Source organism: Haliotis cracherodii, unplaced genomic scaffold (genome assembly GCF_022045235.1).
Source record: "Haliotis cracherodii isolate W230 unplaced genomic scaffold, xgHalCrac1.p SCAF_43, whole genome shotgun sequence".
NCBI lineage: Eukaryota > Metazoa > Mollusca > Gastropoda > Lepetellida > Haliotidae > Haliotis > Haliotis cracherodii.
The window spans coordinates 82,352-109,294 of record NW_027266301.1 but is presented as its reverse complement, the minus strand read 5'-3'; the positions used below and the strand labels follow the sequence as shown (position 1 = coordinate 109,294).

The 26,943-nt window shown below is 39.1% G+C and overlaps 1 protein-coding gene across 1 annotated transcript in view; it reads left to right on the top strand.

Annotated features, from left to right (window-relative positions):
* Window positions 1–26,725, top strand: part of LOC139441743 (uncharacterized) — a 53,838-nt gene extending 27,113 nt beyond the window's left edge. Inside the window, exons 2-5 of the mRNA XM_071222528.1 lie at window positions 418–744; window positions 3,922–4,248; window positions 7,504–7,830; window positions 25,260–26,725. Coding sequence (XP_071078629.1) covers window positions 418–744; window positions 3,922–4,248; window positions 7,504–7,830; window positions 25,260–25,405 — 1,127 coding nt within the window. The 3' untranslated portion in view covers window positions 25,406–26,725. The remainder of the gene's footprint in view (window positions 1–417; window positions 745–3,921; window positions 4,249–7,503; window positions 7,831–25,259) is intronic.
* The last annotated feature ends 218 nt before the right edge of the window (window positions 26,726–26,943 follow it).

Genomic DNA, 26,943 nt, shown 5'->3' with positions numbered 1-26,943 from the left:
GGGGGCAAATAGACAACAGGGGGAAATGCCTTATAACCTAGGAAATGCCTTAACCATTAAGAACTTGGTTTCATTGTTTTAGTTCTCTGTATAACCAAAGTGTAATATTGTGAATGCAAACCAGAATCCGCAACTATAGTTCAATAAAGCACGGAGCCCGACATGGCTGCTCACATCTCTATTTAAATTTTGTAACCATATTATAAAGCTTCTGCTTTCTCTAAGTGAGTCCTTATTCTGCTTCTAGAAAGCCCTTCCTTTTCCTGTTTAGCACAATTCTTGTGTGAATCTCCTTCCATCTTTGTTATTAAACCTGATTCAAAGTTTCTTTACTGTGTAGTTATTCATGGCTAACCCTGGCCTCATAAACCATGTGTGTAAATTTGATAAAACCAGATGTGTGTCTTATTTTTTCAGTGCAGAATGAGCAGAGCTATGTCCTCACGTCATCTTGTGGAGGTGTAGTCACTGAGGGAAGCAGCTGTGTTTTAACTTGTGAGACCAGTGCTGTCACGGAGACTCCTATTGTGTGGACAAGGGGTACAAATCCCCCATATGGAGTGAAGCGTACAACATGTACAACATCTGACCCAGCAGTCCCATCTGATTATGTCCTCGCCTGTCCTGGAACCAGTTTTACTCTCACTATCACGAATGCATCTGTGATACGGGATAAAACTACTTGGAAATGTGGTGGTAGTCTTGGTGGAAAGGAAAGTGATGCTATTAATCTGGATGTCAAAGGTTGGTGTGAGAGTACATTATAGAATATAAACTAACGTATACATGGTATGGAAAACATGTCCTTCTTAATTTTGACTGCCATTTATTCATTTTTACAGCCCGTCATCATATGGTGATACTCTCTTCACCAGCCCTTTTTAGGGTTTGTTCAAATCCCTGTAGGTCAGCTAATTACCACAATGAAAAAAAGTAGAGATCACTACACTTCGTCAGTAATGATTCAAAAGCTATGCCCTCCTTGTTCCTTACAGTGATCTATGTTTTCCTTCTGTGTTCCCTCCCAAGATCACCCAGCAAGTTTTTGTCCCCTGCCATGATGTTGGAGGTGGATATAGTAATGCGTATTTGATTGTTGTTATGTCGGCCTCAGTGCATTGTAGGGTACCAATGCCTCAGAAACTGACAAGGATATCATTACAAGAGTCATTAGAAGATGACAATTCCTTCCGTGTATATTCACTACTATGGCCGATGTTGGGGGATAGTGATAACACTGTTTTCTTGTCACTCATGAAGAGAACGACTGAAAACGCTGCTGTATAGGCTCATTCCTCAACAATCGGTATCTTGTAGGTTGCTAAATGGCATTGGGATCACTGGTGACTGTCCGTAGACTGAAGTCAGGACACACCATACCCACCTGTAACATTTGTAAGTGTCTGTCACCTATTGACCCTTTCCATTCACTTCTGTAACAGCTTGGGCATGATCAGGCACTACCTTCAATTATGATGGTGTAGCTTAGTGGTTTAACTGTCGAGCTCACAATCCAAAGGTTGCGAGTTGTTTAGTTCCTCTTCACCGTCAACTATGCATGATTTGTTATACCTGTGATAGCATAAAGTACTTACTTCTCTTCTTTGTGCAAAGGCAGAGAAATCCTCATTTCCATCCTTCATGTGCTAGAGGAAGCATCAACTTTCCTTAGGTTTGTCTTGCTATTTGGTAGCATTTCACACTGTGATATTTCTGGAATATTGCTAAAAGCGGCGTAAAATCAAACTCACTCACTCACTCCTACCCTAGGAACTAAGAAGACACCTACCCAGTCTCAGCCGACCCCTAGCTTCTCCATCTACAACACTTGTTTTCAAAACTGAAGTCAGCCATGGCCTTGACACACGCTCAGAAAAATCCCCCGGCCAGGAGGCTGCATGTGGGACAGTCACAGGACAAGTCTGATTTGTTGTTATCAACAGATGCTACAACAACCAACAAAGCAGCACGGTCACAAGGCAAAGCCACAACAAGCGGTCGCTAGGGTGGCAGTTCCCATGTTTTACACAGCCGATTCCCCACCGCCATGTGGTGCTCAAGACCGTCATGCTACAGCCCCTGTTAGCTGTGACACTCTTCCTACCATAAACAGGACCATCCTTGCCACTGCACGGAACCTGAATGGACTCTGCGGGTTGCAAGTCAACTACCGTCAAAAGCCCATTCCACGCACCCCACAGATTCTGCAGGGTAACAAGTCATCAACTTTCATGGGACTACGTCGGCCAATGAACAGACCCCACATCGACTTCTAGGGTAGCAAGTCATCAACATTACGGGACTATCCCAACCACGGCATGGACTGAGCACAGGTACCAAGTCCTCAACTGTCAACACACCACAGTCACCAGAAGAGATGCAGCACTCGCCATTGGCAATCCCAGGGGGTTAATTGACAACCAAACTACCAGGCCTCAAAGTTTAAATTTTTACCAAGTAGCCATATGGCTACAAGTATTTTGTTCCAGGTAGCCAGTGGTAAAATCAAGAAGTCAAGCCAATATTGTTGGTCGCCAAAATCATTTGAAATGATCTTTTACCAAATAACTATTATAATATGAACAAGTTAGTCTTGGAATGGCTTTTAGGGCAAGATTGGGAGGAAATGTGTGCACAGCTGATTTCTATTTCTGGCTTAGTTTACGAGAAAATACACACGGTAATCTTCATCTCTGCATATAAAACGATGCCTTTCAGTGCAGGAAATACATTTTAAATGGTAAATCATCATGTCTAGTGATGTTTAATATCAAATTTCATACTCTTATTGACCAAGTTTGTTATACATGTTCATTTATCTGAATTCGCTGAAGGGATACGATGTGTTTTTTTGAAAGCGCATATTTATACTGGATAAATCTTTTTTTTACACTATGAATCATAAACAACTTCTATTCTAATCTTTTTTGAAACATGCAATGTAGATCGTGTTGGGTAGGCAGAGCTTATGTACTGTTTTGTTGGTCATCTACCACCTACGACTTGACCTCGGTTAAACCGCTGATCATCTTTGACGCTCATCAATTATTTGGACCCCGTTGTAGAGATTGATCACTGTATTGAATCATAAATACAACATATTACTGTGGAAACGCAGACACATACAAATATAAAAACGTGCTTTATAGAAAAAGGCACCAGCATAGAGTATTCCTGATGTGTATACAAAGATTCATGAAGACATGTTGCGTTATGCTCCAGAATCAAAATGGGATAGATGAATCCCATTTCTATATCCCGCGAAACACTGAGGGTCATACTGTATGGTCATGTTTTGACTGTAGGACCCGATTACGGAGCTAGTAAAGAGCTGCGCCTGGTAGATTGCGTTGTTGCCCATCCAGTGCATAACCGCCCACATACTAATTCCTTCAACCGGCACTGAGAATAGGTAAACTAGAGGATAAGTAAGCAGTGTTCTCGGCTACAGCTGTTGATACTGGTGGACGTAGTGGCGGGTAAAGCGGGCTCCAATTGCCAAGGGGGCAAATAGACAACAGGGGGAAATGCCTTATAACCTAGGAAATGCCTTAACCATTAAGAACTTGGTTTCATTGTTTTAGTTCTCTGTATAACCAAAGTGAGATATTGTGAATGCAAACCAGAATCCGCAACTATAGTTCAATAAAGCACGGAGCCTGACATGGCTGCTCACATCTCTATTTAAATTTTGTAACCATATTATAAAGCTTCTGCTTTCTCTAAGTGAGTCCTTATTCTGCTTCTAAAAAGCCCTTCCTTTTCCTGTTTAGCACAATTCTTGTGTGAATCTCCTTCCATCTTTGTTATTAAACCTGATTCAAAGTTTCTTTACTGTGTAGTTATTCATGGCTAACCCTGGCCTCATAAAACATATGTATGTAAATTTGATAAAACCAGATGTGTGTCTTATTTTTTCAGTGCAGAATGAGCAGAGCTATGTCCTCACGTCATCTTGTGGAGGTGTAGTCACTGAAGGAAGCAGCTGTGTTTTAACTTGTGAGACCAGTGCTGTCACGGAGACTCCTATTGTGTGGACAAGGGGTACAAATCCCCCATATGGAGTGAAGCGTACAACATGTACAACATCTGACCCTTCAGTCCCATCGGATTATGTCCTCGCCTGTCCTGGAACCAGCTTTACTCTCAACATCACAGCTGCATCTGTGACACGGGATAAAACTACTTGGAAATGTGGTGGTAGTCTTGGTGGAAAGAAAAGTGATGCTATTAATCTGGATGTCAAAGGTTGGTGTGAGAGTACATTATAGAATATAAACTAACGTATACATGGTATGGAAAACATGTCCTTCTTAATTTTGACTGCCATTTATTCATTTTTACAGCCTGTCATCATATGGTGATACTCTCTTCACCAGCCCTTTTTAGGGTTTGTTCAAATTCCCTGTAGGTCAGCTAATTACCACAATGAAAAAAAGTAGAGATCACTACACTTCGTCAGTAATGATTCAAAAGCTATGCCCTCCTAGTTCCTTACAGTGATCTATGTTTTCCTTCTGTGTTCCCTCCCAAGATCACCCAGCAAGTTTTTGTCCCTTGCCATGATGTTGGAGGTGGATATAGTAATGCGTATTTGATTGTTGTTATGTCGGCCTCAGTGCATTGTAGGGTACCAATGCCTCAGAAACTGACAAGGATATCATTACAAGAGTCATTAGAAGATGACAATTCCTTCCGTGTATATTCACTACTATGGCCGATGATGGGGGATAGTGATAACACTGTTTTCTTGTCACTCATGAAGAGAACGACTGAAAACGCTGCTGTATAGGCTCATTCCTCAACAATCGGTATCTTGTAGGTTGCTAAATGGCATTGGGATCACTGGTGACTGTCCGTAGACTGAAGTCAGGACACACCATAACCACCTGTAACATTTGTAAGTGTCCGTCACCTATTTGACCCTTTCCATTCACTTCTGTAACAGCTTGGGCATGATCAGGCACTACCTTCAATTGTGATGGTGTAGCTTAGTGGTTTAACTGTCGAGCTCACAATCCAAAGGTTGCGAGTTGTTTATTTCCAAATTAAATGAATGAAAACAGATTGCGTAACTGTAATCACACTATAACTAAATCTATAGATTTTCAACTGAAGTCCTCTTCACCGTCAACTATGCATGATTTGTTATACCTGTGATAGCATAAAGTACTTACTTCTCTTCTTTGTGCAAAGGCGGAGAAATCCTCATTTCCATCCTTCATGTGCTAGAGGAAGCATCAACTTTCCTTAGGTTTGTCTTGCTATTTGGTAGCATTTCACACTGTGATATTTCTGGAATATTGCTAAAAGCGGCGTAAAATCAAACTCACTCACTCACTCCTACCCTAGGAACTAAGAAGACACCTACCCAGTCTCAGCCGACCCCTAGCTTCTCCATCTACAACACTTGTTTTCAAAACTGAAGTCAGCCATGGCCTTGACACACGCTCAGAAAAATCCCCCGGCCAGGAGGCTGCATATGGGACAGTCACAGGACAAGTCTGATTTGTTGTTATCAACAGATGCTACAACAACCAACAAAGCAGCACGGTCACAAAGCAAAGCCACAACAAGCGGTCGCTAGGGTGGCAGTTCCCATGTTTTACACAGCCGATTCCCCACCGCCACGTGGTGCTCAAGACCGTCATGCTACAGCCCCTGTTAGCTGTGACACTCTTCCTACCATAAACAGGACCATCCTTGCCACTGCACGGAACCTGAATGGACTCTGCGGGTTGCAAGTCAACTACCGTCAAAAGCCCATTCCACGCACCCCACAGATTCTGCAGGGTAACAAGTCATCAACTTTCATGGGACTACGTCGGCCAATGAACAGACCCCACATCGACTTCTAGGGTAGCAAGTCATCAACATTACGGGACTATCCCAACCACGGCATGGACTGAGCACAGGTACCAAGTCCTCAACTGTCAACACACCACAGTCACCAGAAGAGATGCAGCACTCGCCATTGGCAATCCCAGGGGGTTAATTGACAACCAAACTACCAGGCCTCAAAGTATAAATTTTTACCAAGTAGCCATATGGCTACAAGTATTTTGTTCCAGGTAGCCAGTGGTAAAATCAAGAAGTCAAGCCAATATTGTTGGTCGCCAAAGTCATTTGAAATGATCTTTTACCAAATAACTATTATAATATGAACAAGTTAGTCTTGGAATGGCTTTTAGGGCAAGATTGGGAGGAAATGTGTGCACAGCTGATTTCTATTTCTGGCTTAGTTTACGAGAAAATACACACGGTAATCTTCATCTCTGCATATAAAACGATGCCTTTCAGTGCAGGAAATACATTTTAAATGGTAAATCATCATGTCTAGTGATGTTTAATATCAAATTTCATACTCTTATTGACCAAGTTTGTTATACATGTTCATTTATCTGAATTCGCTGAAGGGATACGATGTGTTTTTTTGAAAGCGCATATTTATACTGGATAAATCTTTTTTTTACACTATGAATCATAAACAACTTCTATTCTAATCTTTTTTGAAACATGCAATGTAGATCGTGTTGGGTAGGCAGAGCTTATGTACTGTTTTGTTGGTCATCTACCACCTACGACTCGACCTCGGTTAAACCGCTGATCATCTTTGACGCTCATCAATTATTTGGACCCCGTTGTAGAGATTGATCACTGTATTGAATCATAAATACAACATATTACTGTGGAAACGCAGACACATACAAATATAAAAACGTGCTTTATAGAAAAAGGCACCAGCATAGAGTATTCCTGATGTGTATACAAAGATTCATGAAGACATGTTGCGTTATGCTCCAGAATCAAAATGGGATAGATGAATCCCATTTCTATATCCCGCGAAACACTGAGGGTCATACTGTATGGTCATGTTTTGACTGTAGGACCCAATTACGGAGCTAGTAAAGAGCTGCGCCTGGTAGATTGCGTTGTTGCCCATCCAGTGCATAACCGCCCACATACTAATTCCTTCAACCGGCACTGAGAATAGGTAAACTAGAGGATAAGTAAGCAGTGTTCTCGGCTACAGCTGTTGATACTGGTGGACGTAGTGGCGGGTAAAGCGGGCTCCAATTGCCAAGGGGGCAAATAGACAACAGGGGGAAATGCCTTATAACCTAGGAAATGCCTTAACCATTAAGAACTTGGTTTCATTGTTTTAGTTCTCTGTATAACCAAAGTGAGATATTGTGAATGCAAACCAGAATCCGCAACTATAGTTCAATAAAGCACGGAGCCCGACATGGCTGCTCACATCTCTATTTAAATTTTGTAACCATATTATAAAGCTTCTGCTTTCTCTAAGTGAGTCCTTATTCTGCTTCTAGAAAGCCCTTCCTTTTCCTGTTTAGCACAATTCTTGTGTGAATCTCCTTCCATCTTTGTTATTAAACCTGATTCAAAGTTTCTTTACTGTGTAGTTATTCATGGCTAACCCTGGCCTCATAAAACAAATGTATGTAAATTTGATAAAACCAGATGTGTGTCTTATTTTTTCAGTGCAGAATGAGCAGAGCTATGTCCTCACGTCATCTTGTGGAGGTGTAGTCACTGAGGGAAGCAGCTGTGTTTTAACTTGTGAGACCAGTGCTGTCACGGAGACTCCTATTGTGTGGACAAGGGGTACAAATCCCCCATATGGAGTGAAGCGTACAACATGTACAACATCTGACCCTTCAGTCCCATCGGATTATGTCCTCGCCTGTCCTGGAACCAGCTTTACTCTCAACATCACAGCTGCATCTGTGACACGGGATAAAACTACTTGGAAATGTGGTGGTAGTCTTGGTGGAAAGAAAAGTGATGCTATTAATCTGGATGTCAAAGGTTGGTGTGAGAGTACATTATAGAATATAAACTAACGTATACATGGTATGGAAAACATGTCCTTCTTAATTTTGACTGCCATTTATTCATTTTTACAGCCTGTCATCATATGGTGATACTCTCTTCACCAGCCCTTTTTAGGGTTTGTTCAAATTCCCTGTAGGTCAGCTAATTACCACAATGAAAAAAAGTAGAGATCACTACACTTCGTCAGTAATGATTCAAAAGCTATGCCCTCCTAGTTCCTTACAGTGATCTATGTTTTCCTTCTGTGTTCCCTCCCAAGATCACCCAGCAAGTTTTTGTCCCCTGCCATGATGTTGGAGGTGGATATAGTAATGCGTATTTGATTGTTGTTATGTCGGCCTCAGTGCATTGTAGGGTACCAATGCCTCAGAAACTGACAAGGATATCATAACAAGAGTCATTAGAAGATGACAATTCCTTCCGTGTATATTCACTACTATGGCCGATGATGGGGGATAGTGATAACACTGTTTTCTTGTCACTCATGAAGAGAACGACTGAAAACACTGCTGTATAGGCTCATTCCTCAACAATCGGTATCTTGTAGGTTGCTAAATGGCATTGGGATCACTGGTGACTGTCCGTAGACTGAAGTCAGGACACACCATAACCACCTGTAACATTTGTAAGTGTCCGTCACCTATTTGACCCTTTCCATTCACTTCCGTAACAGCTTGGGCATGATCAGGCACTACCTTCAATTGTGATGGTGTAGCTTAGTGGTTTAACTGTCGAGCTCACAATCCAAAGGTTGCGAGTTGTTTATTTCCAAATTAAATGAATGAAAACAGATTGCGTAACTGTAATCACACTATAACTAAATCTATAGATTTTCAACTGAAGTCCTCTTCACCGTCAACTATGCATGATTTGTTATACCTGTGATAGCATAAAGTACTTACTTCTCTTCTTTGTGCAAAGGCAGAGAAATCCTCATTTCCATCCTTCATGTGCTAGAGGAAGCATCAACTTTCCTTAGGTTTGTCTTGCTATTTGTTAGCATTTCACACTGTGATATTTCTGGAATATTGCTAAAAGCGGCGTAAAATCAAACTCACTCACTCACTCACTCCTACCCTAGGAACTAAGAAGACACCTACCCAGTCTCAGCCGACCCCTAGCTTCTCCATCTACAACACTTGTTTTCCAAACTGAAGTCAGCCATGGCCTTGACACACGCAAAACGTATAAATACGCTTTAACAGTAGTGGATGTGGCTAGTCGATACAAAGAGGCTGAACCATTAACCTCGAAAGATTCAACAGAAGTAGCTTATGCACTGAGTCGTATATATAAACGCGGACCACTAAAATGGCCTAAGCTATTTCAAGTAGATCCCGGTCGTGAATTTATGGGATCGATAACTAAACTGTTAACAAAACACGATGTCGAAATCAGGCGTGGTGAAAGAGAGGCCCACCGCAGTCAAGCTATCGTTGAAAGATTTAACAGGACATTAGCGGAACGTTTGTTTGGCTATCAGTATGGGATCGAAATGAAATCCGAGCGATTGAGATCAACCGAATGGGTGACACGATTATCAGCCGTTGTATCAGCGCTGAATAATGAAGTAACGAGATTAATAGGGAAGAAACCATCCGATGCTATTAAAATGAAATCCGTGAATTCCGAATCTTCAGCACCGAGGAGAGGCAAAGAACGAAAACTTCTGGATAGAGTAAGGGTAAGATATTTATCCCAGCCCGGTGAACTCGTAGGAGGCCTACGTCGCGCAACCGATCCCATATGGTCCCTTAAGACATATAACATTAGTCGATTGGTTACGAAAGAAGGAGAGCCTATTCTTTATTATCTTCAAGATGGACCGGGTAGGGCATTTGTACGAGAAGAGTTGTTCATAGTTCCTGACGGTACGGTATTACCACCATAACCATAAGCATAGGTAGTTAAACCATCATTGTCAATTCATCTCTTTGTATCTAAGGGGGATAATGATGTCTTGTTCATTCTTAATCCATATATCCTATGATTGTAACTTCTTAAAGAGTTCATCTCGTGTTTGACCGTTCTACCGTTGAATAATGATTCTTTATACTGTTCGTGTTTGATATGCTTTTTTACAACGTACTTCTTGACACCCCTAGCTATTCTTATCTCCCCATTATCGGACTTCTTTATAGAATACATCTTAGGTCTTAATCCTACATACTCCACTATAGGAGTCCCAGCACATTCATCCTTCATCTTACCTAACACCTTTTTATTTAGTACGCTGTGCAGTGCATTATCTTTTGGGTAATCGCTCGTGTCGTACATATCTATTTTTTTCTGCCATATCTTTATACACATCCTCGGTTTGTATTTCCATCAACAAAGAATCTGTGTCGGTATATAACACCTCGCATCTATCGCCGTATTGCTTCTTAAGTTCGTTGTAATAAAAGTCACACATTATGTGTTTTGACAAGTCGAGAATACTCATACCAACGTACACCGGTCTGTTGAAGTTTGTATTACTCTTTTGCATATGCAACGCTGCTAAGTCGTTATCGAATATCTTGCTTCTGTTAAAAGCCGGACTGGCTATAAGTTTCCTGAGTCTTTCTTCCTCATTAGATCTGACTAATTTATTATCAACACGCTTCCTTAGATTCTCCATAGTTTTACCAAATACTGAGTTATTCATGAGCTTATACAGATTCTTATCGAAATCGCTGGTAGCTATCTTTCTTAAATCTGTGTTCAGCCTTATATAGGGCTCCATCCAAGGGCTTTGATCAAACTTTAGAACTCTGTGAATTTTCTTAAGTTTCATACCTAACGATAGATACAACTGGATATTTCTGTTGTGAACTATATATTTTGTCTTATCCATCAAATTTGGTACGAGTTTTTCTACGTTAGCTAACCTACTATTACCCATCAAGGAGCGTTGATATTCCGACATCCAATCTTTATTAACCATTAATCTTTCGGGAGCTAGCGGATAACTGTTATGGTCTTTATGTAATGAACTTGGATATTCCAAGTCAACTTCTAGTATGTACCCTTTATTCGCATCATTATTATGGATATCATTCACATTGATATTATCGATATCATCGACCCACTCAAAACCACCCGTGGGTAAAGGTTGACTCATTGCCCATCTGTACAAATTGTTAGCGTCGAGATATAATATGTGCGTGTCGGGTTTACTCGGATCGTATCCTTCCCCTAATTTATTATTAGCCTTAGAATACCTTTTCGCTGCCATCGATATACCCCCTCTTAATCCTTTCTCAATAAACAAGTGCCTATCGTAATCTATGAGTAGTTTTAGTTCTACGCCGGTCTTCTTCAACAATGCATCCCACGATAGTCCGGGACTGGAATAGTACCATGCCGGGTCCAAGCCGTATTGTTTTAATCATGTCTTTCTAAATATCTCGAATATATCGGCGAGTAACAGTACATCGGTTTTTAAGTACAGATCATGATAATCGCCTAAATTCTTACAACCTAATTTATCCCAGACCATCAGAGCGTGTTCATAATCGGCATCTGTTATTTTAGATTCTGTTAAGTTACTATAGAATGATTCAAGGGGTGGTAATTCAGTTTCTTCGAATCTAGTCCAATCATCCATATATTCGTAAGGATATACACCTTTTCTCAGCAACAAATGACAAGTTATCTTATCGGTATATTGATTTGTTATCGCGAAGTGATCAGGATTGTTCGCATTAGCTAAATTGTCCAGGGAAGATAACAGAAACTATACAGAGTCTATGAATCTAAGCCCATTACTTTGCTTTATTCTAGATTTCCCATCCTTGTCCCTATAATGTATAGGTTTAGTCAACGAGAACGATATGTATTTTTCCATATTGTTAGGAATGCACGTTAAACCGCCGTCGGTCTTTGAGATAGCTTGCATAATGAGATGTTAATCGTATCCTCTAAGGTTGTGAAACACAACGGGGATGGGTATTGTTTGAGAATTCATTTTTAGTTTCAAGTTACACTCGTTATATGATAATTACCCTTGACGTGGCAATGATCTCTTACGGAATCCCCATTCAGGGGTTTATTACAAACGTGACAACTCGTTGACTTCTTATAGGCCCTCCAATCATCCCTCGTCATACACATGACATTGTAGATATTCTAGGAACTTTCCCGCTGCATCGAGACCTCTGTAAATCACGGGCTGGTTTGTTTTCCCATCATACCTTACAACTATATATCCAAACCCACAAGGAATATGTTCTTGAGTTTTGTACGTAAAACTATCTATATTATCAGTATTGCGTTCAGTATTTTCTATGGGTTTGATAAGCGCTTCGAAGTCGGCGTAAATTACGTACGGTACTGGGATTTGATTACAATAATGTTCAAATTTTAATATATTTTTTCCCTCTTTAGGCATATCGATCCTGATAGCGGTCTGTCCAACACCTCTACAGTCTTCTTTATGCGCTTCTAATATATCTTGTCTGCTGTACCCATGTAGACATCTTTCACAGAAATATTTCTTTTCTTTATGTTTTGTTTGATCGTATAATAGCCTGTTTAAACTCTTTATCCACGTAGAATGATATTTACCATCTTTTTCAATCAGAAATGAATTGATTCTGGGGATATGTTCCGGAGCGGAGCTTATCCTGTGTACAACAATTCCTTTAGAATGTCCGAAAACATTTATAGCTAAATCATTTTGCTTTTCCACCTTATCAATTTGCGATATTGGTGTAGGTTCGTCTATACCATCGAAGTTGAGTCCATCGTTTTGGGGATAGCTACAAGGTCTATCCGGATGCTTGTCTACGGGGAACAATGCAGATCTTATTATCATTCTTAAACAGTCATCGGATTTATTTTTTACGTTAATTATGGCTTTTTTCTTCTTATAATACGGGGGTAAATCTATATAAGATCCACCTTTGCATATAATTTGCTATATCTAAATATAAACTATCGATTTTATCCACACCCCAACCTGAACCTCTATTAGTCCAACGTTCTAAAGTTTCCAGTATCCTCTGAATTGATGTATCTAATGATGCGTTTATAGTATCGGATTCGGTTATAACTTCTTGATTGCTACGGAAATATGGTTTGGTATATTCGGTGCTATCGTCTGCGCTACTTTTACTCAATAACATTTCAATTGTCAGCTGGTATTTTATACTATGTAAATCATCTAACTCCTCGTTAATTTTACTCGATATGATGGGCTTAATATCGTTAACATCCATGTTTGAATTAATATCCATCTTCCAACCTCTTAGATATTTACCAATGCCGGCGGATGTGGGTACAAATATTAATTCTTGTTGAATATTATCATCATCATCATTATTATCTAGTAAAGCGATCAATTCAGCTCCTCTCATTCGAGAATAACCTCTCAGCCCACTGTTTCTCGCTTGAGCTTTGAGTTCTCTAACAGTCTGGGGTTTGTTGTATTCCAAACCGAGTAAGGTAATCAATTCAGCTTTTCTCATTCGAGAATATCCATGTAGACCACGTTGTTTTGCCATAGCCTTCAACTCTCTGACAAAAACCATTGTGACCATGGTATATACAAAATGATTCATTTGTCTAAATGGTTGTTTTTTCATATATAAATACGTATTCTCCCCAACCTATTCCTCTCATTGATGTAATCTCTCTTCCTAGCATAAATAATCTGCTTCCTGACCTTATCAGCACCGTGACTCTTACATAAACTGTAACTACATTTGACTCCAATCCCACATACAGAACAAACGTAATTTCTAAAACCCTTTCTGATGTTATAAGCGTGAGTGCCACAGTAAATACCCACAGATGACATTGAATCGATTTCCTCATGAGTGTATATTTGCACAGATTCATGGTTATACACATATCATATCATTTGTCTAGAAGGTAAATCACATCTACACTAACTAGGTCATGGTATAGCTGACAATTGCAACAGCTGATAACCCAATTATCACAAATGCGACCTCGCGGTCTTTCTGAGCCTCTGACGGTGTATAAAACTGACTCATTGTTGGTCTCGGTATTGGGTCAAGTTTCTTTCCAGAAACGAGGAAGTATTCATGCATGGCAGATTCGACATCCTTAAACGTTTGAATTGAATGTCCTTCCTTACGCAGTTCTTCATGAATAAAATCTAATCTTAATGTCCTATTTCTGGCCCATTGTGACTGAGCTTTTTCTAGTTGTTCTAAAGCTTTATTATGTCTTTTCTGCTCCGAACCTCTCACACTAGAAAATAAAAAATTACTTCCCGAAAAAGCTAGAGCATTAACAATAGCTCCACCGACCATCATCGCAATTGATGCCATAGTTTAATAATATAAAATATTCAAATGTTTAATTAATTACTTCATTATGTCTTCCGGGATAAGTTTTTGTTTGATGAGCATATCTTTTGTAGCCATAGCCAATCCAATATCCAGAATCATCATACCAATATCATATCCATTAAAATCTAGCTTGGGAGGTGTGGCTTTAGTAATCATTTTAGCTATACGGGCATAGCCAATGGCCATGCCAGTGACCACCGCTGAATGATACGTTGTGTTTACCAACAGTTTACCGTCTGTAACTGGAGTAGTCATGCTTCTTATAGCATCATATGGGGGCTAACCTCTAATTGAACTTGTTGTTGCATTGGGGATGACGTTTTCTTTTCTCCGGTCTTATAAAAGAACCATACAGCCGCTATACAAGCAACTCCTACTAGTGCCCATGTCTTAATCGGATTAATATTTGAATTATTTATTAATTTCGCTTTCCTCGCCAGCCCTCCCTTTCTTCCTGCGGCTATTTTCAAAGGATTCTTTGTCACTCTGGCTTTTAGTATTTTCTCATTCACTTGTGGTGGTTCCTCATTCACTCGTTGTTCCACAATCTGTTGTGCAGTTATTTCCTCGTTCACAATCTGTTGTGGTTGTGCAGTTTCGTTCGCTATCTGTTGTGGTGTCACCTGTTGAGTCTCCATTATTATTAAGTGGGCACGTATGTTTAAATTGACAATACCTAGCCGTTATTAAAGCTGTGGTGAACGGAGCTAAGAACATTCCGTATCTATGATAAAACTCACAGCTCACTGAGCTCATAGCGTGTTCGATGAATGGGTCTTTCTCGAGAGATTCACATAAATACATGCGATGTTCTGCCGGGATAGGGAGAAACGTACTAGCTACGACTGTGTATAGTTGTAATATAGCCGACCCTATCGTTTTAGTCATGGTAGCTCCCAGTCTAGACTCATAACGTGTGTACAGTATTTTAATTTCTTCGTCGGTCATGTTATCAATTTTTTCGATGGTATATTTTTCTCCCAAATATTGGGAACATTTTCCAACGGCTACCAAAGCCGCGAGTCTTTCTCTATGTTTATCTAAAGATTTATCTGTAACATGTTGATCAGGCTCATCTTTGAGCATTTGTTCGATGAGTTCGTCGCATTCCATAATGTAATACCTAAGGAGATATTTAAGTCTAACATAATATAATATGGCATATCCAATACATCCCGTAATAATGAACTGTTGCGATAGAATGATGATTTCGAACCACATTATGTCATATTAACCGCTAATGTTCAATTTGCTACATTTTGCTACATTTTACTATAATTTTGCTATAATTTTGCTACATTTTGCTAAGCAATTGCATAAGCAGCTGGTTGATCGGTTTTTAATATGAGTTTACAGTGCTTCATTGCCGATAACAGTTTTCTGACTTTATCTCGTTTGAGCTTGGTATAAATAACATCATTTTCACGTAAACATTCCTCGAATGAATCTTTGCAATGAAAGAGTGCTACACATTTGGTCTGCTCTCTGAGATCTTTCAGGACAGAGTTGTATTTTTGAGTAAGTACCCAAACGCTATGTTGTGTATGCTGTCCGGAGAATGCTAAATACGAAAGCATATCTTTCTTTTTTGTGAGTTCTTTACTCGCACTGCAGTCGTCTATTACGAAAAGGGTTGATTCTACTTTGTATTTCTCGTGACATACTCGTAAACAGTCTTGTAAACGATCGCCCGGATCGACTCTGTGTACCCCGTTGTCATTCATTACCCAATCATTCGATAAGTATGTTTTATTAACGCTTATAGTCGGGCACAGAATAATAATATGATCGAAAACGTCCCTATGATGACTTTGTAAAATATCTAGATTAAAGCTGTTTTTCCACAGCCTGTTTGCCCGCATATGATAGCGCAGTGCGGATCTTTAGGTAAAAGATTATTAATAGATTGCATCCACGAATCGTCCATTCTGTATATTAAGTTGCGCATCCATAATCACGTACAAATATATGTTTAATTTACCAGCCGTTTCCTGGAGCTTCGTTATCTGTATAGTGACACCCTCGCTAGCATTTTCTATTCTCCTCCATCGTCTGTTGTTTTCGCATGTCGAGCCATAGCGCGTACTTCGTGGTGAGGTATTCACCCATCGATACACTCCCGAGAGACAGATCTTTCACGACCGGGATAACGTCCGGGCTTCGTTTTATAGAAGGAAGTTTTTTAATCTCATCCCAGTGGTGATACGCTAGCATTCCTTGGCTATATAGTTGATTAGGAATGCCCTCGATAGTCAATTCTACTTTTGTAATCTTGGGATTGTAGAACTTCTCGGTATTTCTTTTAAACGCATCGGAGGGGTCCTCGAACAACATTAAAATACCCTTCAACGACCTTGATATTCCACATCGTATCTTTTTTGTCCCTCGTGATCTTTCAGTGTCGCAGCACGCGATCGTACAAAATGGCTAAACTTCCGGTATAATGGTCACAAATTTGTCTGGCTAATTCGGGATCTGTTATCATATCGTACTCCAGCGAGATATTGTCAATGGAATAGCTAGCATCTTCACCAGCTCTGATTACTCTACCGTAGTCATTAAAAGTGAGTTCGTATTCTAACCTATCGCCTAGGGATGCTTGATAAAAGGGCATGTGGGAATCTAGTAATTCAAAGTCTAGGGGAATATAGAATCGGTTACCTAATGCGTCTTTTACGACGGTACTATCACCATTATCAGCGCCTACGCGCAGTCTCAAACTGTTCCGATTACAAATACCTTGGTACTGTAAGTTTTCCCGCTCTTTATCCATTCTCCAGAGATCCATGTAACAATAGTATACATCGCTATCGTCGATACTCAAAACCTCATTACCGCTAATTTTAATGGCGATTTTCTTAACGATAGCACGACCTATGTTCTGAACGGCCTCCCTCTTAATGTCGGTAGAAGTCAAAATAATCGTAAATGCTAGTCGGACAGTTCCGGGAACTAACACATCGTGTGCGCCAAGATTAGGAAAGCGAACCAGAAGTGTTTGATTCTGATCGATGGTACTCGGGTTATTAGTTATAGTTACAGACTGACGAATTGCTTTGACCCCTAATGGATCTCGAAGTCTATGTTGTGGGTTTAACTTGCGTCCGTATTGCGAAGACATTGTTATATTGAAATTATATAACCATATGTTTAATATAAAAATGACTGATATTGATCTAGATTATTTCTATAACCCGAATCCAATCGAAGAGGGTACTGATGAAACCAGCTTTACGAATCTTAACGATGAAATTTTGATCCCATCCGTAAATGATGAACTTTTGAAACCAGCCGTCAATGATTATTACGATACCTTTAAAGATGATAGTCCTATTGTTCGTGACTATTCAAAATTTGAGATAGATAGTAAAGGAATATTGCTACTGCGTGGCGCTCCGGATATTGATCTTATGCATTCTCGTACTCGTAAGCCCCTAGCCTTGTCTACGATAGCCGGTAAACACGGTATCAGCACTTTTCGTGATAAATTAGGTATGTAGACTACACACGACTTTCCGCGAAGACTATTAAGGTTCTTAGGACTGTGCGTACTGAACTCAGTAACACAGATAATTTGGAAGCTTCCTCGAAGGTGGCCTTGGACGGACTCGAAGAAATCTTGGGTACCTACTACGATAATTCCATGGTCAGTGTATCACCATATTCGGAGTTCAGTATTAGGGAATTACGAGGTCTTGACAAGGCAATGCGAACAATGCGGGGAGAACTCACCAATAATATGGCCAAGATATCCGATATCGACAAGCATATAGTTAACGAGAAAACAAAACTTGAACAGGCAGGCGATGAGTTCAGTAGACGCCGTGTAGCGGAAAGATTTAGTAACTTAGAAGACGAAAGATCGGCCCACCTCGAGGCTGCTTCCACTAATAGAGAGGCACTTCGTTCGAAAATCAGTCGAATTCGAGAAACTAACGATGACACTACACTGGCCGATAAAATTAAAACATTGTTCAGAGAACAGGGAATAAAAATTGCAGGTATTTTAACCGTGTTGGGATTTATTATATCGACTTTGACTCCTGCGTTAACCGGTGGCACAGGTGGCTGCTTCCACTAATAGAGAGGCACTTCGTTCGAAAATCAGTCGAATTCGAGAAACTAACGATGACACTACACTGGCCGATAAAATTAAAACATTGTTCAGAGAACAGGGAATAAAAATTGCAGGTATTTTAACCGTGTTGGGATTTATTATATCGACTTTGACTCCTGCGTTAACCGGTGGCACAGGTGGTACAGGTGGTAGTACACCGCCTACGTCGGATGGTACAAAAGAGTGGATAAAAAGCATTTAAAAGCATTAGGTTCAGCACTGGGAAAGTTCGATGAGAAAGCCGCGGCTGCACTTCCTGGTATAATAGGGAGTATTGTTTCCTGGCTATTGAATTTATTAGCTAAGACCACCACTTGGCTTAGTCAAAACTTGTGGGCACTAATCGTAGCAATTGCAGGGTTGTTGTACGTATCCGCTAAGAACTATTTAACCAAATCATGAGTAAACCAGCCGCGACTCCACCTAATACAAGCGCCGTTTTTTCATCGATATGTTGCTTTTAGCCGCAATATGCGGTGGCACTTGTGGTTGTGCGATAGTAGATGGTTGAGCGATAGTTGGTGTTTGCGGCTTGACTATTCTCGTTTCGCCTGTTATTGTTTGCGTTATTAATTCGGCATTCATATCTGAATTTATACCTGGTTTTTTGTTGATCGGTAGCGATAACAATTTTATTATCATAGCCTATCACTTGACCGATCTTAAGTTCCATATTACTCAGAGACATGTATAGCCCCGGAGCATAAACGTAGTCAACTTTGGATTGAGCGTACTGTAATACATCTTGAAAACGCTTTATAGACGATGGTATGTCAACTGGTGAATTTAACGATAAATTCAGCACCAGAGGCAGTTACTATAATCAATTGATTAGTAATGTATCTCGATTTCATATTTAAGTTATGATATAGTATCATTGTATATTTAATATGTATGTTACACTCCCGGGAATAACAAATGTTCAGTCTATTCAACTGCTTCATACTATCGATAACTCGGATGGTCAGCTCGAAGTCGCCATCTGTGACGCAACGTATTACCCGCGGTGGACCAATATAAGTGCTGTGAGAGGTAATACATATGTAATAAGATATGGATATTAGATGTAAAAAATATTATTGAAAAATTCATTATTATACCTGATGGGTATTACAGCGTATGCTCACTCAGTGATGGAATTTTTAAGCCTAATGGAATTAGTCTAACACAAGATGAGTCGAATGGGACAGTGAAAATCAACACTGGAGAAAAAGGTGTACGGATTTTAGGGAACTTATCAGCTACACTTGGATTTACACGCGGAATTATAACAATATTCAGGTCAACATTTGATGGAGATACATTGCCCGATTTAGTTCCCTATAAAGAGTTGTGCATCCATCTTGATCAAATAAGCACGACGGATAATATTCAACTAGAAAGTCCTTCAACTCTGCTCAGATCTATTCCAGTGAAAAATGAAAAATATAATAGCGGTAGAACGGAATCTTTCTCACCATTACAATATAAAAAATTAAAGTGGGGTATTATTTCAGACCTCAAAATTTCTGTATTAGATGTAAAACACCAACCTGTACATATAGGATACTTAAGTGTAACACTCCATATTATAAATAATGGTTGATGCATCAGGCCCTGGAACGCTCAGAAAATGTAATACAATTGCGCTTTCCGATCTCGGAGACACAGAAGGATTTGATAAACCCGGGTACCGATGGTAAGTTATACGCTTTACACTTACACGATAATGTATACAAGCGGAAAGAAGTTACATTCACGGGTAATCTAGAAGATTTAAGCGAAGTCGATGTTAGTAGACTCCTTAAAAACACTTCGTACAATATTACTCGCAACGACGATAAAAAATGGACTATGGTCGACGCAAAAATCGAGTGGCTATTGAATATTGTCATTACCCCACCGTATGTGATGATGGGTAAGGGACATAATTTAACTAAGATAATAAATAGTGGCATCGTACTCACGGCCTATATCCCATCAAAACGAAAAAGTGTGTTAGTCTCTCCCCTGCCAGAAGACCCAGGTCATATGTTATTAAGTCGTCAGGCAATCCAAAATGTTAGTTTAAATTTGGTTACAGAATTCAGTGATATTAAAGTTAACTTGAGTGCAATACCTAATATTTCTACGCTTATTATTGAAGTCTTGTTCAGAGATGCACTGGGGGTTCCAAATTATTAAAAGTGACAGTATTTCTCTTACTAAGATATTCTTGCCGTATAATATACATTTGATAAGGTTGATGTATATTCTCAAAACATTTAAGCAAGACCAATTAAAGACTATTGTATGACCGTAATATACACTATGAGTTTATATCCGGCGCTCAGTTAGGCATTTGGAAAGATGGAAACTGTTGATGGATTTCGATTACATCAAATAAGCGACATAAAACATTGAATAGAGAAGGAGAGGGAGTTTAGACTTGGATTGTATAAAAAGTATCGCAGAGCCGTGAATGCTCTGGACGGAGTTGACACCGCGCTTGTAGCAGCTGGCATGGGACTCGGTGTAGAAGGTGTTGGTTTATTATCAACTATAATCGCCGCGCCTATCGTGCTCGGCATGGAAATAGCTGCTGGAGTCTCGGGACTGGCAGGAATAGAGATAAAATTCATTTCTCGTAGGTTGCAAAAGAAATCATTAAAACACGATAGTATTCGGATACTCGCCGAAGCAAAGTTGAACAGCATTGAGGATCATATTTCGACAGCAATGGTCGATTGTAAGATATCCGAGGAGGAGTTTCGTTTAGTGCTGTCGGAACTCACCAAATACAACGCAATGAAGCAGGAGATTCGATCAAAATCTCGTAAGACCAGTGGTATTAGCGAAGACGAGAAAAAAAAGTTCATAGAACAGGGGAGGCAACAAGCGCGTCAATTATTCCGTGCCAAAACCAAAGAACTGGTTGGAGATTAAAAATAGATTGCTTACTATCGTTAGATCACATTTAGACAAATGCTTACATAAATATATATAATAATGGAGACAACAATCGAAAAAGCTATTAAATGGAGAGAATTACCACAAGGTTATATCATTCCAGAGTCTTGGTCTCTGTTGCTTAACAAACCGCATGGATCCCATGGACCTTACCAACACCACTCATCACCATGCCTGCCTCTTGGGTTTTACCTTTGACCAGGGGTCCAGAAATAATATGATGAATTATGAATTGTTTCAATTTAAATTGTTTAATTCACCGGACAATTTATAACAAATAATCATTTTAGATATACATGGGAAACATAGGTTTGTTTCTGTTATAATAACGATCTGTTAACGTAGTGAATGGTCTAATTAATATTCATGAGTTATATTCATGAGTCTGCTCAAGTATACGCGTTGTAGCATTTGGATCGAAACTATTATCCCATATTTGGTTATAATTTTTTTTTTAAACTAAAGATTATTTAAAAACAAGACAGATAATATAATCACAATACGTAACCTCAGACAAGAAGCAAAAGTGTGACGACAGCCAGTCGACCGATGAAGATCAGTCAAGCGGATCTGCCAAACCCTCAAAGTCTGGACGATCATTTTGTAAGTCGTGGCTAACGACCTTCACTTGGTTGACATACGATGAGGATTTGCAGATTTTATTGTTTTCAGTAGCTAGTCGTATGTTGAATCTTGATTGACCACCATTTTGCTTTCTGTGATGATCGATATCCAATTTTTTTATGGTCAATAATTAAGTATGAAAAGATGAAAAAAGTATTCAAATAACTATTACTATCAATGATAGTTTAGTATTTGTGATTATATTATCTGTCTTTTTTTAAAATAATCTTTAGTTTTAAAAAAACCCTTTTCCGGTGAGGTCACTTAAAAACCAAATATGGGATAATAGTCTTGATCCAAATGTCACAACGCGTACATTTGAGCAGATATAACTAATGAATATAAATTAGACCGTTCACTACGTTAACAGATTGTTATTATAACAGAAACAAACTTATGTTTTCCATATATATCTAAAATGATTATTTGTTATTAATTGTCCGGTGAATTAAACAATTTAGATTGAAATAATTCATCATATTATGAATACGTAACAACTTGTAATGTGTGTGAAAAGTCGTACTAAAATACGCTATTTCAAGGGGGCGTGGCCTAAATGCAAATGTCCGATTGGGATTTTAAATTTTCCGGACCCTGAACTGAAGTATAACCTAGGGATGTAAGGAAATATAGAAAAAAGAGAGATTGGGTCAATATCTGTAGTAAATTGCAAATGTATTTCTCGTTCACAATACGACTACGACCGATATAGCTACCTATGTTTGAGAATTATCACCCCATAAACAAAGCAAATTGACACTATCACAAAATGTATGATGATCAAACAAATATATGCTGTTAAGGCATGTTTCGTTTCGTTTTTGTCTTCATGTTCTTTCCGTAATTGAAGACCCGTGAAGATTCCGGGGTAGAATAGGTCCAGCAACCCATACTTGCCGTAAAAGGCGACTAATCTGATCGGGTGGTCAGGCTCCCTGACTTGGTTGATACATGTCATCGATCCCAATTGCGTGGATCGATACTCATGATGTCAATCACTGGATTGTCTGGTCCAGACTCGATTATTTTACAGACCGCTGTCATAAAGCTGGAATATTGCTGAGTGCGGCGTTGAACAACAAACCAACCAACCAACCGTTATTGGATTTATATTTTGGTAGATCAAGGGGAACTACTCTAATTTGTTAACATCTTATTTATCCAGAATGTGTTGTACTGTTTTTCCTTAGAATGAATTAAATAGTGCTTATATCATATGCATACATTGATATCAAACTACACATGCGCAAGCAAATAAGGTAGGTTACAGTCAGAGGTAACAATAGTTTCATAACCATTTATGTTCAGAAATTTCATTATACAATTATGAAAAATCATGACTCATCAAATGCACATCAATGGGGCGTAATTCTGTTCTTGCTGACAACCGCTTCCATAACCTCTCATTAATCAGAGTAATCGCCCTCCATTGTCCACCATAAAAGGGTACAACAAGTACTGTCCTGACGACCAGTCACAAAATACCGAGTGCAAGACATGAATCCTTGCAACCCTATCCTTACATCATTCACTCTCTCGGCTATCAATTAAGTCCCATTAATAGCCTTCACTGGTTTGGGTTAACTGGCACAGATCCACCAGCATTACCTACTACAGAACCTCTGCATCTGAATTGGCATGCCCTTGCCAAGTGATCTAAAGCTCCACACGCAAAGCAAGCACCTACTTTCTCAGAGCACTTATCCTCAGCATGCCCAATTCTCTGACAATAAGCACATTTAATCCTTACTGACCATGTCTCACTTTGTCCATTCCTGCATTATCTCTAGTGACAAAGTTTCAACCAGTGTTTTCTCTAGTGTCTTTCTCTCATTATGCTTTTCAATCAAACCTGTAGTTGCCTGAACTTACCTACCTGCACGTACAGCTATCTTAATTTCTGTTCCATCAATTCCCACTCTTTTGCAAAAGCTACTACTTCATCCAAAGTTTGAAAACTAAGATGTCTTAACTTTAACCTGAGATCCTTTTGTTCAACCTAGGAAACAAACTCACTGATACACAAAGCTTTCCCAGATCTGACATCCATTATGGGGCAAGCTACCTCACATTAAAGCCTAAGGTCAACTGCAAAGTCTAAACAACTGACTGTCAAACTCTTGATTTAAATTCAACACCCCCAAATGACTGAGTGCCTTTGGGTCTAAATCAAGAAGTAAGAGCATCTTTCAGATTTCTCTTATTACCTCTGCTATCATGTGGCAAATCAAAGTAGATTTTCCTATCCCTGCCTGAAAGCAGAATTCCTAAGAAACAACACATATCTCCATAAGTCCACTGATTTAAATCAGAATACCGGTACATCTCAAAGGTCCTAAACCAATCAGGCCATTCATCCATGTTTTTCCCCAGTGAAAATTTCTGGTTACAAAGCCTTTTCCAAACTCAACATATTGCAACCAGTCCTACTGACAGTACTAAATGACTGTGAAGATCTATTCATGTCAGAGTCAACTGAAAAAAAGTGTACTCTTCGTGCACTCTCATCTAAACATGGTACACCAACTGGCCCAGGAGTAGACTCGTTGGGTGTACGACCAACTGACACAAGATTAATTAAAACCAAGAACTGAAATGTCCTTGCTACATCACCAGCAGCCTCTTATCGCTCTCAAATGTAAGGTCTATTCCTTCTGTAACTAAACCTAAAACAGAACCCCTGCCACACAATGGTCAATTATACAACATCCTGCCAATGAGGCAATTTCATGATTTGTAAGGCTTCTACTTTCACTGGATAAACCAGAGCTTATGGTCTCAGTTTGTGACCAGACACAGGTTCTATAGCAAACCAACAACAGATTGACAGGAACCAATCATGAAATAAAATGCAAAAGAAAAATCTATGCACACATGAATTTATCAACATATAATGCACACATATATACAATCGTCGACTTAGCTGACTACGTGGAAAAATGGCCACTCATCTTGGAGAGCTAGACCCGACCAGTTTCACAATTCACACCATAAATGTGACACCGACTGGAACAAGGTATTTAGATTTACCAAAACAAAAAGGTAAGTAACATCACTGGCGGTGGTGCACATAAGCATATGGAAAAACCCAAGCCACAATGGTGCGTATACACCGGTATCTATCAACTGTATTTACAATGCCTCAATTATTATACCTTGCGCATAAACAGCTACATACCACACATCGGATTTCATTACACTTCTGTACTGAATTATAAGAACATGTGTGTTTTGCTTAAAAAAACCCATATGTATCAACTCCAATTATGATGTCTTTGAATGATTGAAGACTGCAATTCATATAAACATTACTATTGCCTTTGTCCATGTGCATTTACTTCATTTTAAGGCTTTCGTTTGGAATTATACAAATGTATCATTATTATCAATTATAATCATGTACTTAGAGGTATTTGTTCTGTCTATTTTAGGATCACCTTCTACAGCAACTGCACAACCCCCGAAGCTATTATATCTTCTTTTCCTCATTCCGGTCATCATTATCGGTATCAGTATCGGTATCGGTATCAGTGTCTTTGTGTTGAAGGTCAGAAGACGAATAAGGGAGCAAGTTTAATGAGTTCAGACAAAATGAAACCACACCTGAAAAATACATGCATAACAAATCATGGGTATTCGAGTGCTGTCCCACCCTTATAGTTTGGCTGGTTGAGTTGACTGTCATGTAGTTGAAGGCCTACCTCACTAAGTGCAAAAACACATCCATAATCAGTGAGCATGGCTCACCCTAACCAGCCAAACTGAGCCAACGAATAACTACCACCTCATTAGTTTGTTATTCTTCTTTGACTAGAAGATCATGAAGATCATGAAGATCAGAATTATTTGGCATATTCACATTTACTTTCAAGGACCAAGACAATTCAGGCATATTTAACTAACCAATTGGTGTCAAACCTGTTTGCTCATCTTGTTTAAACTTTATTCATAATTGTTTTGAACAAAGTAAAACTATTTAAAAGCCATTCTTAACCCCCCGGTTTGAAAAAAAAATGAGAGGATGTAGTGATCAGCATGTCCATCCGTCTATCTGTTTCTGTTTCCAGAACACAACTCCAAAACTATTGAATATTTCTTGATAAAACTTGGGGGAACTCATGCAGCTTGATTATTGTGGATTTTTTTATGTTTTTAGGATGACAAGTTGGACAAATGTTTGAAATGAGGGTAGTACTCGTTTCTGGTGCAGAACTCCAAAACCGTTGAATAATTATTTATCAATATTTATTTACTTGCTAAAGATTAGCCTAGTGGTGTTCTGGTGCCTTTTGATGATATAGGATTTTATTTTTGTTTTCATTTGACAAGTTGGATTTCTACTGGAAATGAGAGTTGTGCTTGATTCTATAGCAGAACTCAAAAACCATTGTATATTTCTAAATGAGACTTGCTTTGATGAATTCAGATTTAAAAAAATAGTGAACAGCACTGATCTGAAGGTATTCAATGGTAACAAGCCAAAAGTGAGGTATATTTTTCCTTATTCATACCCACTACAACACAACTTTGGAATATGTTTCCAGAAAACCTAACCGTGGCAGAGACTGTTACACAATTTAAGAATTTGCTACATGTTAGGGGAGATAATGATAACAGGTTACATTAAATTATTCAGTCGCCGCGGGCATGGCTGCAGTGATCTTAAAGCCGATAAGTATGATAGAGATATTTTGGATACTAAAACTTGTTCCTGTGGATATCATAGCGAAGATGCTTTACACTTCTTCTTTGTGTGTAAAAATTACGATGTTCTTTGAAATGAAATGTATTTTTACCAACATGGTTACTCTTTACAAACAGTGCTATACGGAGTCAGAAAAATTGAATTCAAACATTAGATTCTATTCTAATAAAAACTGGCAGATTTTGTATTAAGAAAATTAATATATTTATTACATATACACATCTAGCTTGGCATGTACAATTCATTTGTAATATTTAACCTTCATTGGAGTGGTAATAACAGAAGCGCCTAGCTTGTTTACAATCCATTTGCACATTTTTGTGAAAATAAATATGTTTAAATCATTTTCTTATTTCACCAGATCGGGGTGGAGGTGGGCTCTGTCATCTTGTGACAACTCTTGTTAATAT